At 44.8% G+C, this 12,304-nt stretch overlaps 1 protein-coding gene across 2 annotated transcripts in view; it reads left to right on the plus strand.

Moving 5' to 3' along the window:
• Positions 1 to 5,802: 5,802 nt before the first annotated feature.
• PLPPR3 (phospholipid phosphatase related 3) overlaps positions 5,803 to 12,304 on the plus strand; it is a 64,352-nt gene continuing 57,850 nt past the window's right edge. For both annotated transcript variants that reach the window (XM_044269571.1, XM_044269578.1), the window contains exon 1: positions 5,803 to 5,883. In XM_044269571.1, the coding sequence (XP_044125506.1) occupies positions 5,803 to 5,883 (81 nt within the window). The remainder of the gene's footprint in view (positions 5,884 to 12,304) is intronic.

The following is a 12,304-nucleotide window of genomic DNA, read 5'->3' on the forward strand; positions in this document are numbered from 1 at the left end:
AACAGTAAGAGAGACAAGACAGTGAGCCCTCAACGGAATAAGCAGTTAAAAACCCAGTGACCTGAATCCCACCTGGATAACAGGTCTGGGAAACAAAACACATACATGCCGCTGTAACAGGATGATAGCAGCTTACTGACTTTACTATTGGTTCACCCGTCCGGGAAACCATGAAGCCCCCTTCCGGAGGAATAACACATAGGGGAACGTCTAGCATACATGCTGGGACAAACAACATCAACAGACCAGACATGTAACTACAACAAGACGTACAAAACACCCTGAACGCAAACCCACACCAAACATACAGCAAGTGAGGTAGGGTACAAGGAGGATACAAAAGGAAGACAATTTATGTCCAACAAGGTGGCCCACTAGGACTGAGCAGGTTCACCCAGGAAAGGAGCAGAGCTCCATCACCAAACAAGGCTGGAGTACAACTGACTCCAGCCTGTGCGCCACAGGTAATATAAACCTCATGGCCACACCCAGGACACACCTAAATCCCCACCAGCTAGATAATTAACCCCTCCGGCACCAGACAGGGAAGGCCCAGGGAGAAAGGAGGAGGCACCTACATGCTGTAAACAGCATGCACAGCAACTGTGTCACGGCGGACACCAAAGGCCGTGACAGTGACTTTTTGCTTGTTTATGACTGCATGTTTTCTCACTCAAAGTGTGAATAAAACACTAAACTGTTTGATCCAAAGAACTTGTTTTTGCCTTTATACTGCGTCCACTAATCCTGTCTACCAGAGCGAAACCCAACAATTGGTGGAGGATGCATGCAACAGCAGTGAGGCTGGCATGAATGCCGATAATTTTGGTTTCTGCATTTTTCAGGCACAGTTGTATGTCGTATATTAAACCGGCTGTATTACAACCAGTGCCCCATGAAAAAATGGAGGCTGTTGTGAAGGCCCTCATGGAGGCTAATCTGCAGCAGCAAGAGACAAACCTGCAGCAATGCGAGGCTAATAAGCAGCAGCAGGAGACTAACCAGTTGCTGCTACAACACGTGATGGCTTTGCAGACAGCAGGAAAGCAGTGCCGCGATTCCTAAGATGACCCCCTGCAGACAACATTGAAACCTACCTGGCGATGTATGAGAAAGTGGCCATCAGAGAAAAGCTACCCCCTGACCAGTGGGCTGAGGTCGTTTCTCCGTTCCTGGCATCCGATTCCCAGCGGGTATATTTCGACTTGCTGGACGATCAAGCGGCCGACTAACAGAAAGTCAAGGGTGAGATTCTGGCAAGACTGGGGTTGAATGTGTTGGTCTGGGCCCAGCGGGTGCATCAATGGGGTTCAACCCGGCTGAGCCTGCAAGACCCCAGTATTAAAACTTACTTCACCTCTTGTAAAAATGGCTACAGCCTGACATGCTGAGTCCCACTGCTATGCTGGATCGTCTGTTAGCCGATATGTTCTGGAGTGCTTTGCCATACCCTCTCCTGCACTGGATCGGTCAGGTGTCTCCTGGCAATGCCCTTGAGATGGTGGACCTGGTGAAATGCTATGAAGCTACCAGGAATCTAAAGGAGGGTTCTGTCAGGAGCGGAGTCTGAAAACCTCGCAAATCTCCACCCCAGGCCCGGAGATTTGAGTAGATAAAACCCGCCCGGGATGTACCAACGGCTGACCTGGTTCCGATAGTCTGCTGGCGGTGTCAGGAGCTTGGCCATGTAAGGGATGACTGTCTCCCACGGGTTGAGCCCATGGACACTAACTATGGGTATCGTCAGTAGCTATATGCCAGGAGGCTGTGTGCAACAGGTACCCCAGAGTCTCTAGATCACTTGTGCCAGGTGGAAGTGGGAAACACTCCGGCAGAGGCTCTACTGGATTCAGGGAGTCTGGTGACCCTAGTAAGGGCTACCCTGGTGTGGTCCACTGAGTATACTGGCCAGAAAGTCAGGGTGATGTGCATCCATGGAGACTTAAAAGACTACCCCACTGCGCTGGTGTCTCTAACCACAGTGGCTGGTAGATGGACCCACGAGGTGGCTGTCGCCACAAATCTACATTATGAATTTATAATAGGGAGAGACTTCCCAGGCTTCCCAGAACTGTGGCCTGCTATGAGAGTGACTGATACCCATGAGACAGGGGTAAGTTGGGTAACCCTAGCAGAGTGGCCCGGCTCAGGGGGGAGACCAGAACCCTGGGAACCTGAGACCGAAGAGCCAGCGGTAGGGGTGACCACCACTTCGGTGGAAGAGGGGAAGACAACCCCACTAAGTGTGATGATGGGAGACATGGAGGACTTGGTCCTGAATTGGCAGACCTCAATGTCTCCAGGGATAATTTTGGTATCACACAACGTCGGGACCCAACCCTATCCCGCGCCTGGGAAAATGTGTTAATAGTAGATGGTGAACCACAACAACCTGGGGCAGAGTCAGTGTTTCCCCGTTTTGTGGTTCATCAGGATATGTTGTATTGGGAAAACCAACTACGGGGTGAACCTGTTGAACAGTTGGTGGTCCCCAAGGCTTATCGCAAGCTTGTGTTAGATCTAGCCCACCAACACGTTCTCGGGAGTCACCTGGAGCTGTAGAAAACTCAGGATTGTATTCTACAGTGGTTTTACTGGCCCAGCATATTCAAAGAAGTGGAAAAGTTTTGTAAGTCTTGCCCGACCTGCCAGATAACTAGCCCCCAGCCACATTTCCGTAGTCCCCTAGTACCTCTCCCGATTATCAAAGTACCGTTTGACCGAATAGCTATGGACCTCGTAGGCCCAGTACCGAAGTCCACCAGAGGCGTCAACACATCTTAGTCATTCTAGACAACGCCACTCAGTACCTGGAGGCGGTGCCACTGCAACATACTTTTGACCGAATAGCTATGGACCTCATAGGCCCAGTACCGAAGTCCACCAGAGGGCATCAACACATCTTAGTCATTCTAGACAACGCCACTCAGTACCCGGAGGCGGTGCCACTGCGACATACCTCGGCCAAACTCATAGCTAAGAAGTTAATGGAGATGTTTTCCCGAGTGGGACTACCTAAAGAGGTTCTGACTGACCAAGGGACCCCTTTTATGTCCAAGGTGACGAGGGAACTCTGTAAGTTGCTGCACATAAAACAACTACGGATGTCCGTTTACCATCTGCAAACGTCTGGTAGAACGGTTTAACCAAACATTAAAAAATATGTTGAAAAAGGTAGCGTCTAAAGATGGGAAGGACTGGGACCTCCTTCTGCCCTATCTCATGTTCGCAGTGCGAGAGGTACCCCAGGCCTCTACTGGTTTCTAGCCCTTTCAAACTGCTATATGACAGACACCCTCGCGGTCTCTTGGACGTGGCTAAAGAGACATGGGAACAACAACCCACTCCACATAAAAGTGTCATTGAGCAAGTTACCCAGATGCAAGATCGGATAGAGACAGTGTTCCCTCTTGTTAGGGAGCATATGGAGGCAGCTCAGCGAGCCCAGAGTCGGGTCTATAATCGGTATGCTCGGGTCCGGATCTTTAACCCGGATGATCGGGTTTTGGTTCTGGTGCCAACCATGGACAGTAAGTTCCTGACTAGGTGGCAGGGGCCCTACAAGGTGCTGCGGTATTTTCTCCCGCCAAATACCGTAAAAGGGACGGAATGGAAGACATCCTGATGCATACTGAAAGGATTGCTTTCCATTCAGAGTGCATTAGGACAAAACTAATGCGTTTTTTTCCAGTATTGAGCCCCTATGACGGAATTTAATACCGGAAAACTTTAACGCTAGTGTGAAAGTACCCTTACACATTTAAAAGCCATTAGAAAGGTACTCTTTCGTTGGTATATGACCCCTTATCGACTCTCATTAATATAGCCACAATCCTATAATGAGTGTTGAAGATGCTGTGGTGCAGTTGGTGACATACAACATATTCTTTGGAGCTGTAGTGCTATTTAATACTTTTGAAAACTGGTGCGGGATCTTCTTGTTGAAGTCCTTGGTACGAACTTTCCATGGTCACCTACAGTCGTTCTACTGCACTTAGGTATTTCAGATCTTCCTCCTTCAGATATAACAATAGCTTTTCATATGTTATTCTCTGCTAAGGTCTTAATTGCCAAAAACTGGAAAAGTAGTGCTATCCCAAGATGTCAAGTTTTGATAAACCATGTGAATAAAATCTGCATTATGGAACACCTGGTAGTCGCTATGCAACATCGAAAATCTCAGTTTTCATATTTTACAGTGAAATGGAATAAATGGACTTTTGCAATGGGCTGCCTCCCAGGGCCCAACTAGATGTAGAACAGGGGTACCCAGTTGTAGGAATGGCCGAGTGGTGTAGGGTGGCCTATAATGTTCCTTTATGTTGAGTGTGTCACAATGCTCTTACCTGGATACGACTGGAACCCAGGCGTTTGCTCCGAAGAAGACAAAGGGGGTAGTTTAATTGTGGGATGAAGAATAAATCGAGTCCAGACCTTGTGATGAAGTTTAAAAGCAGCTTTACTTTGGTAAACGTCTCTCCAAAACGGTTTACAGACTTTGTCTTGGTTCCGTCAGGCTTTAGCATTAAAACTGGCAGGCAAACTCGTCTCTGCTACATCTGTTGCTCACTGGCTCTGCTGTACTGACAGGCTGGCTATTTAACTCAGCTTCTGCTGTATGCTGCACTTTCCTTTTGTAGTCTGTCTCTGAAGTTATACCAGAGAACTTTCTTCCTGACTTCTTCCTGGCTTCTGAGGCTTCAAGCTTCTGCCTCCATGTCCAGCTGAGCTTAGGGTGCTCTGGCTGGCTTGGTTTGGGCTTGGGTACGTCCCAAAGAGACCTTACCTTGGGGTAAGCTAGGACTGACCTCTAACTAACTAGTCTCCACCCTTCCTTAGAGAGAGGTTTAGAATGGAAAGAAGGGTTCCATTCTCTCTAACTGTAGCTCTGCCATGCTTGCTGCCACCTACTGGTGAACCAAGTACATTACATGAACATATACAGTTGCAAAGAAATAGGAAATTAACAATGTGGAGGACTTGGAATAAATGCATAGATGAAATTATATTAGCATACACAGATAGAAGCAAAGCATAAGAGTGGTAATGACACTCGGGGACGTTACACTTCTTTCCGACACTATCGGGATGTCTTATCTTTGTGAGGAGGACTTATGTTTTCTCATTACTGCCTTTTCTAGAGACTCTGGATTACTGCATAGACTTCAACACCATGTCAATAGTCTTTACATTTTTGTGCTGACCTTCTCTTTTTGTCAATGTTTCGTTTATCTGTGACTTATTGTATATTGCTGATTAAGCTTTTATGTGCTTTTATTCTGTATGTACACTACTGCTCTACCCTTTTTGGATTAATATTAATAAAAAGTTTGATACAGAAAAAGATAATATATCCAGGAGTGCACCACCAATCAAGCCAGGTAAGGCGATCGCCTCAGGCAGCACCAGGTAGGGGAAAGAGGGGGGCAGCAAAGGGCCATGGGCAATAAGCGCTTTCAGGAAAAGGGGTTAGGTTAAGAAATTGGCATGAGGGGCACTGTTTTAGTTTTCGCCCCAGGAAGCAGAAAGGCTAGGTGCACCCGTGAATATATGACACAGCCCAAACAGTTGTCATCTGTTTCAGTTAGTGACCCTGGCCTTTGGTCCCCCACTACTTCTTACTACTGTTTTGTCCTTACAGCCTCGTGTACAGAACATTGAAAAGTCTAGACTTCATGGCACTGCTGTTCTTTATATAGTAAAAAACTAAACAGGATAAACAAATGAAAACTCATACTTGCATTTTTTGCCCACAGGTGTCCTAAGGGCCCTTTCATCCTACCATTCACCCCATCGGGTGCCATGATATCCCCTAAGGAGAAGAGCAAAGTTCCACCTCCGAAAAACAGTATGACTCTGTTGCCTTGCTTCTATTTTGTGGAGGTGAGTAAAAACCAAATCTTTCAATGTTTTGGCATATTCGAATAGTGCAGTCAAATATGCTGTTTATTGCCATGATTACTGCAGTATCACAGAAATGCAATATATTTGCTTTGATTCTGGTTGTAAATTGTGCCAAAATGTGGCGCAATTTGGGGCAGCTAAGGTTTGAGAAATTACTGACAAGGAATGTGGCTTATTGGAACGTATGTGTGGCTTTGTGACAAGGAGTGTGATCTAATATACAATATTTGACACTAAAATTGAGCCAAAATTCTGGTGTAAAATTCTGCTTCAGACTATGCCGTCCAATAGTTGATATAGAGTCAGAGAAAAGTGTCTATCCCTGCACCCCATCTATCACACCAGCCTGAGCTCCTGTGATAAATCTGGTGCAGGTCTAGACAGCCTGGCTAAGCTCATGCCATCTTTAGGATTAGTAAACCTGCCCCATTGTTTTGCCCTAATTTTGCAGTAATTGAAATCCAACAATAAACTGTGTTTTGACCTCGCAATGTGAACATGCTCTTGGAAAAACAATGTTGTATTTGTATATCACAATGTAAATATTTATTGCATGTTCCTGCACAATTATGCATCAGTAATGCAAAGGGTAATACTAACAAATATTGCCCAGAGCTATAAACCTAGAGTCTCATGTATTCACCAACCATTTGACACTGTGTTCAAGTGACACTTGCTGCATGCAGATGGCCAATGCTGTGTGCAGTGATCGATAATCGTGGCCATCGTGATTAAATGGTCCAAATGTGACAGATTTATTGCAGACATTTTTGCTCTGCACATTTAAATGGATTTGTTTCTGCAGCATGGGCATGGATTTCCCATAGAAGTAAGTGGCCTCCTCTGTCAGACTGTGATCAATGTGGTAAATCATAAAATAGTTGCATCTTCATGTAGAGAACTCCACTATTAGAAAGCTAAGTAGGTTAGTTGTCGGTTTGCCAAATCATACCGTGAGCTCATCTATACAAAATTGGCACAGACAAGATTTAGGAATAGACATTTAATAGAAAATCTACACTATGTTTGTACATAATGCAGCTTTTTTTCCCTCTTTATTTTCATGGTGAATAATCAGGCAGATGTGCACCTCAGGTATGACGCATAGAAAACATTTTCTAATCCATACACTTGCTGATGACATGGCTCATTCAGGGGTTTATACAGTATAACCAGATAGTAAAAGACACCATACACATTACTCTAGTGTTGGTCTAAAACGGACATTTTCAGCAGGAACAGCAGCAATCTAGAAAGCAGTATAGAAAGCTCTCGAATCTTCCCGACTGATGATGTCAGAAGAAGAGAAGGATCAGGCGAATTGAATTTTTTTTCCTGGATCCTTTTGTTCTCCCGGAAAATAGGCCACGATCAGAACTGTCTGTCTGGTAGCAACTTTCTTTTCTCTCCCTATTGAAAACACATACATGCTCAGCCAAACCGGTCATGTATGTGTATGAAAGAGTCGTCAGAGATAGGTGTCGGCCGAACAAGCATTCATCTGACAACTACTGAAGGTGTATGGAGGTCTCGGCAGAACAAGCATTCATCTGACAACTACCGAAGGTGTATGGAGGTCTCGGCAGAACAAGCATTCATCTGACAACTACCGAAGGTGTATGGAGGTGTCGGCCAAACAAGCATTCATCTGACAACTACCGAAGGTGTATGGAGGTGTCGGCCGAACAAGCATTCATCTGAAAACTACCGAAGGTGTATGGGTGGCCATTAAATAAAATAGTAAATTGTTCAGGAAAAATACAATAATCTGCAAACAATCAGGGGCATGCTGTGAGAGTTTTAGGAACACCCATACAGGGTTGTGCACAGGTCTTAGAGGGCTTCATAGCAAAAACTAGTATGGACCCCTCTCCCCACCAACTTTCCCAGTGTGTCTGCGTCAAGTACTCCCAGAAAATGTGGAATGTAAAGCGTGATCCCCCAGAATTCTGTTGGGAGAAATTTCAATAAAAAAATGTAATTTAAAAAAAGTTGCCTTCTCCCTCCCCCACTTTAACTTTTACTTAGTGAATGTGGAACTGGTGCTTCCTAAATATGGTGCTCCTTGCGAACACTAGATTTCTCAGTACATTTACAACTATCATACAGTATGTCCCCATACAGCTCTATGTCTGCTGCTTTACTCACACAATGCACAGTATTTAAAAACTGTCTGGACGAAGCACCTCTAGGGGAGCTCAGTGTATAAGAATTTATACAGTTACTATTGACTACAAAGGAAGTTGTAAAAATCTCTTAGCACTGAGCTCCCCCAAGTGGCTGCTGCAAGAAAATACACTGTTTTCATTTTGAACAATACAATTCTATTCTCAGATATAAATAAACAAATGCAACAAAGATCCATGTACAACTGAGTTGAGCATACAAATCAAGGTGTTTCATATACACTCAATTAGGTCCCTATTTGTTATAAATAATGTGAACATGTATCTTTAAAGATACTATGAGGATTGGAACACAAGAAAACTAGTAATGAACAATGTAAACTAGCAGTACTGGAAATAGTATTATATTGGTTTATTGAACTTTTATGGGCTTTAGTTACATGGAAGGAATGGAAACAAGCAATAGCACAATTGCATATAGAATCAATTAAAGCCTAGGGAAAAGTTTTATGCCCAGCATTAAACATGCCTACTAGAGAGCTGCCAGTATAAAGGAGGAAAGGTTAAAGGAAGGGAAAGAGAAGTAGAATGGTGAAGGGTGTGTTTCCAATAAATAAATTGTGCCATCAAATACTATAGTAAGTGTCTATTAATTATCATTATTATTTATTTTAAAATGCCATTAATTCCATGATGCTGTACATCCAGCTGGGGTTACACAGAATTTAAAAACACAGTAAACAAGAAACTATTAACAGACTGGTACCGAGGGGTAGAGGACCCTCCCCGCAAGAGCTTACAATCTATAAAGGAAGGGGAGCACACAGTAGGTGAGGGTATAGGCTGCTCTTGTGGCTGTGTGGTGGCAGCATGCTTATTGCAGATGGTAGGCTTTCCTGAAAAGGTAGGTTTTCAGGTTAATCTTGAAGCTTTGGATGTTGGGGGGAGAGCCTGATGTGTTGAAGTAGTGAGTTCCAGAATAGGGGAGAGGCACGTGAGAAATCTTGTAGTCGATTGTGTGAGGAACAGATGAGAGGAGCACGGAGGAGGAGTTCCTGTGAGGATTTGAGATTATGTGTGGGAATGTATCGAGAAAGCAGGTCAGAGATGTAAGGAGGGGACAGGTTGTGGATGGCCTTATATGTAGTTGTAAGTATTTTAAACTAAATTTGCTGAGCAATGGGGAGCCAGTAAAGAGATTGGCAGAGGGAGGAGGCAGAGGAGAAACGAGGGGAGAGGTGGCAGCAGAGTTGAGAATAGATTGGAGGGGAGCGAGAGTGCCGGATAGGAGGCCACACAGGAGGATGTTGTAGTAGTCCAGGCGGGAGATGACGAGAGCATGCACTAGTATTTTAGTTGACTCAGGGGTGAGAAAGGCGTGAATACAAGAGATGGTCTTAAGTTGGAAACGCCAGGTGGAGGTAAGGGTTTGGATGTGTGGCTTAAAGGACAGGCTAAAAAGACAGGGTGGCATTAGCAGGAGGTGCTCAAACCCACATGCAGTCGTGCATATATACAAGGGAGCAAATCCTGCACTTGTGGCCCGTTGCTAATGGCGATCCCCAGCAAAATGCATACGGTGGAGGATGCCCGCGGCGAACCACAAGTACCACAATAGACATCTCACACAAGGTAACAAGTGCGTATGTCATAATCAATATAACAATATAACAAAACAATAACAAATACAGGTGCACTCTGCAGTCTCACTAAACCCTCAAACTGATTTTAAAATTGAGAGATTAGTCAACATGTCCTACGGTGTAGAGGTAGGAGAGCGTTAGGTCTCGGGCTACTTGAGAAACCTTGACGTGGTGCCCGGGCTTAGACATGTTCTACACCGTAGGACATGTTGACTAATCTCTCAATTTTAAAATCAGTTTGAGGGTTTAGTGAGACTGCAGAGTGCACCTGTATTTGTTATTGTTTTGTTATATTCTTAAAGGACAGGGCAGAATCCAATGTTACCCCCAGGCAGCGGGCCTGCGAGACTGGAGAAAGTGTTGTGCAATTAACTGTGATGGACAGGTCAAGTAGGGGGGCTGAGTGACATGGGGGAAAGACAATGAATTCAGATTTCTCCATGTTGAATTTTAGGAAGCAGGTGGAGAAGAATGAAGATAATGCTGACAGACACGGAGGGAAGCAACATCTGGGCTGGAGAGGTAGATTTGAGTGTTGTCGGCATAGAGGTGGTATTGGAAGCCATGGGACTCTATGAGACAGAGGGGATATGATAGAAACTTTTAAATACATAAAGGGAATCAACAAGGTAAAAGAGGAGAGAATATTTAAAAGAAGAAAAACTGCTACAAGAGGACATAGTTTTAAATTAGAGGGGCAAAGGTTTAAAAGTAATATCAGGAAGTATTACTTTACTGAGAGAGTAGTGGATTCATGGAATAGCCTTCCTGCAGAAGTGGTAGCTGCAAATACAGTGGAGGAGTTTAAGCATGCATGGGATAGGCATAAGGCCATCCTTCATATACGATAGGGCCAGGGGCTATTCATAGTATTTAGTATATTGGGCAGACTAGATACTAGATGGGCCAAATGGTTCTTATCTGCCGGCACATTCTATGTTTCTATGAGCTGTCCCAGGCCGATGTATAAGTGGAGAAAAGCAGGGGACCCAACAAAGAGGGGGCATGATGAGGAGGTAGTGTATGAATAGGAAATGATGAAGGTTCTGTTGGCGAGGTACGAGGAGATCCAGGAGAGGGCTAGGTCTTTGACACCAAGGGAAGAGAGGATTTGTAGGAGGAGAGAGTGGTCAACAGTGTCAAAGGCAGAGGAAAGGTTAAGAAGGAGCTTTGGCAGCTAGCAGATCGTTGGCGACTTTGTTTAGGGCAGTTTCAGTGCAGTGATTTGGTCTGAAGCAGGATTGCATCTGATAAAAAAAGTGAGTGGGATGAGAGGTGAGAGGACAATTTGAGATGGACATATTGTTCTAGGAGTTTAGATGCAAATGGGAGCAGTAAAATGGGACGATAGCTGGATAAAGAGGATGAGTCCAGGGAAGGCTTCTTGAGTATGGGTGTGATGGTTGCATGTTTAAAAGAGGAAGGGAGGATGCCAGTGGTTAGTGATAGGTTGAAGAGGTGGGTTAGGGCAGGAATACCTATAGTGGTGAGGTTAGGGATGCAGTGGGATGGGATTGGGTCAAGGGTGGTGAGGTATGACTTGGAGACTAAGTTGGAAAGCTTTTCTTATGTGATCATGGTAAACTGGGTTATGTGGGAAGAGCTTTGGTTGGCTGTGTAGGGGTGTAATGGGGGGTGTTGAATGCTTTCACGGATTTTATCGATTTCATCTCTGAAATATGAGGCAAAGTCTTCAGCTGAGATAAGGGGTGTGGGAGGGGGCACGGGGGACAGAGTAGAGAGTTAAAGGTATTAAACAGTTGTTTGGGGTTACAGGAGAAACATGATATGAGAGTAGTGAAGTAGTCCTGTTTAGAAGAGGCGAGTGCTTGGAGTGGGTTTTCTTTCAGCGCCATTCTGCAACTCTGGAAGCTTGTCTCAGTTTTTTTGTCTGATTAGTGTTCCGGGTTGTCAACTGATTTGCCGGGTTCTGATGTGTATGAGAGGGACCACTGAGTCAAGGGCTGAAGTAATTGTGGTGTTGTAGAAAGCAGCGGCTGTGTCAGTGTCATGAAGGGAAGATATGGTGGATAGTGATGAGAGAGAGTCTAAGAGAGTGTGTGAATGGAGAGGTGTTTGAGATTTCTACGAGGGTGTGTTAGTTTATGGACTGGAGGAGCAGTGGAGGAGAGAGTGGGTGAAAATGTAAGAAGATTGTGGTCTGAGAGGGGGAGTGGAGAGTTTGAGAGATTAGATAGGGAGCAGAGGCGGGTAAAGACAAGGTCTAGCATGTGTTTGTCTGGGTGGGTGGCTGTGGAGGACCATTGTCTGAGTCCGAAGGAGGCAGTAAGAGATAGGAGTCTGAGGGCGTTTGAGTTTTGTGTGTCAATAGGGATTTTGAAATCCCCCATGATGATGGAGGGCATGTCAGCAGAGAGGAATTGAAGAAGCCAGGTATTGTAATAGTCAATAAAAGGTAGAAACAGGGCCTGGTGGACGGTAGATGACGGCTATTTGAAGGTTGCAGGGAGAGAGAGAAGATGTGGACAGAGTGGACTTCGAAAGAGGGTAGGTTGTGAAAGGGTTATAAAACACAAAAAGAGTTTTTAACTTTCAATTTTTATATGAACACTACAAAAAGATTGAAAATGTGATTCATAGTACAACTGTGTAGATAACAGTTAATAGGCC

The sequence above is a fragment of the Bufo gargarizans genome, chromosome 1, assembly GCF_014858855.1.
Source record: "Bufo gargarizans isolate SCDJY-AF-19 chromosome 1, ASM1485885v1, whole genome shotgun sequence".
Classification (NCBI taxonomy): Eukaryota; Metazoa; Chordata; class Amphibia; order Anura; family Bufonidae; genus Bufo; species Bufo gargarizans.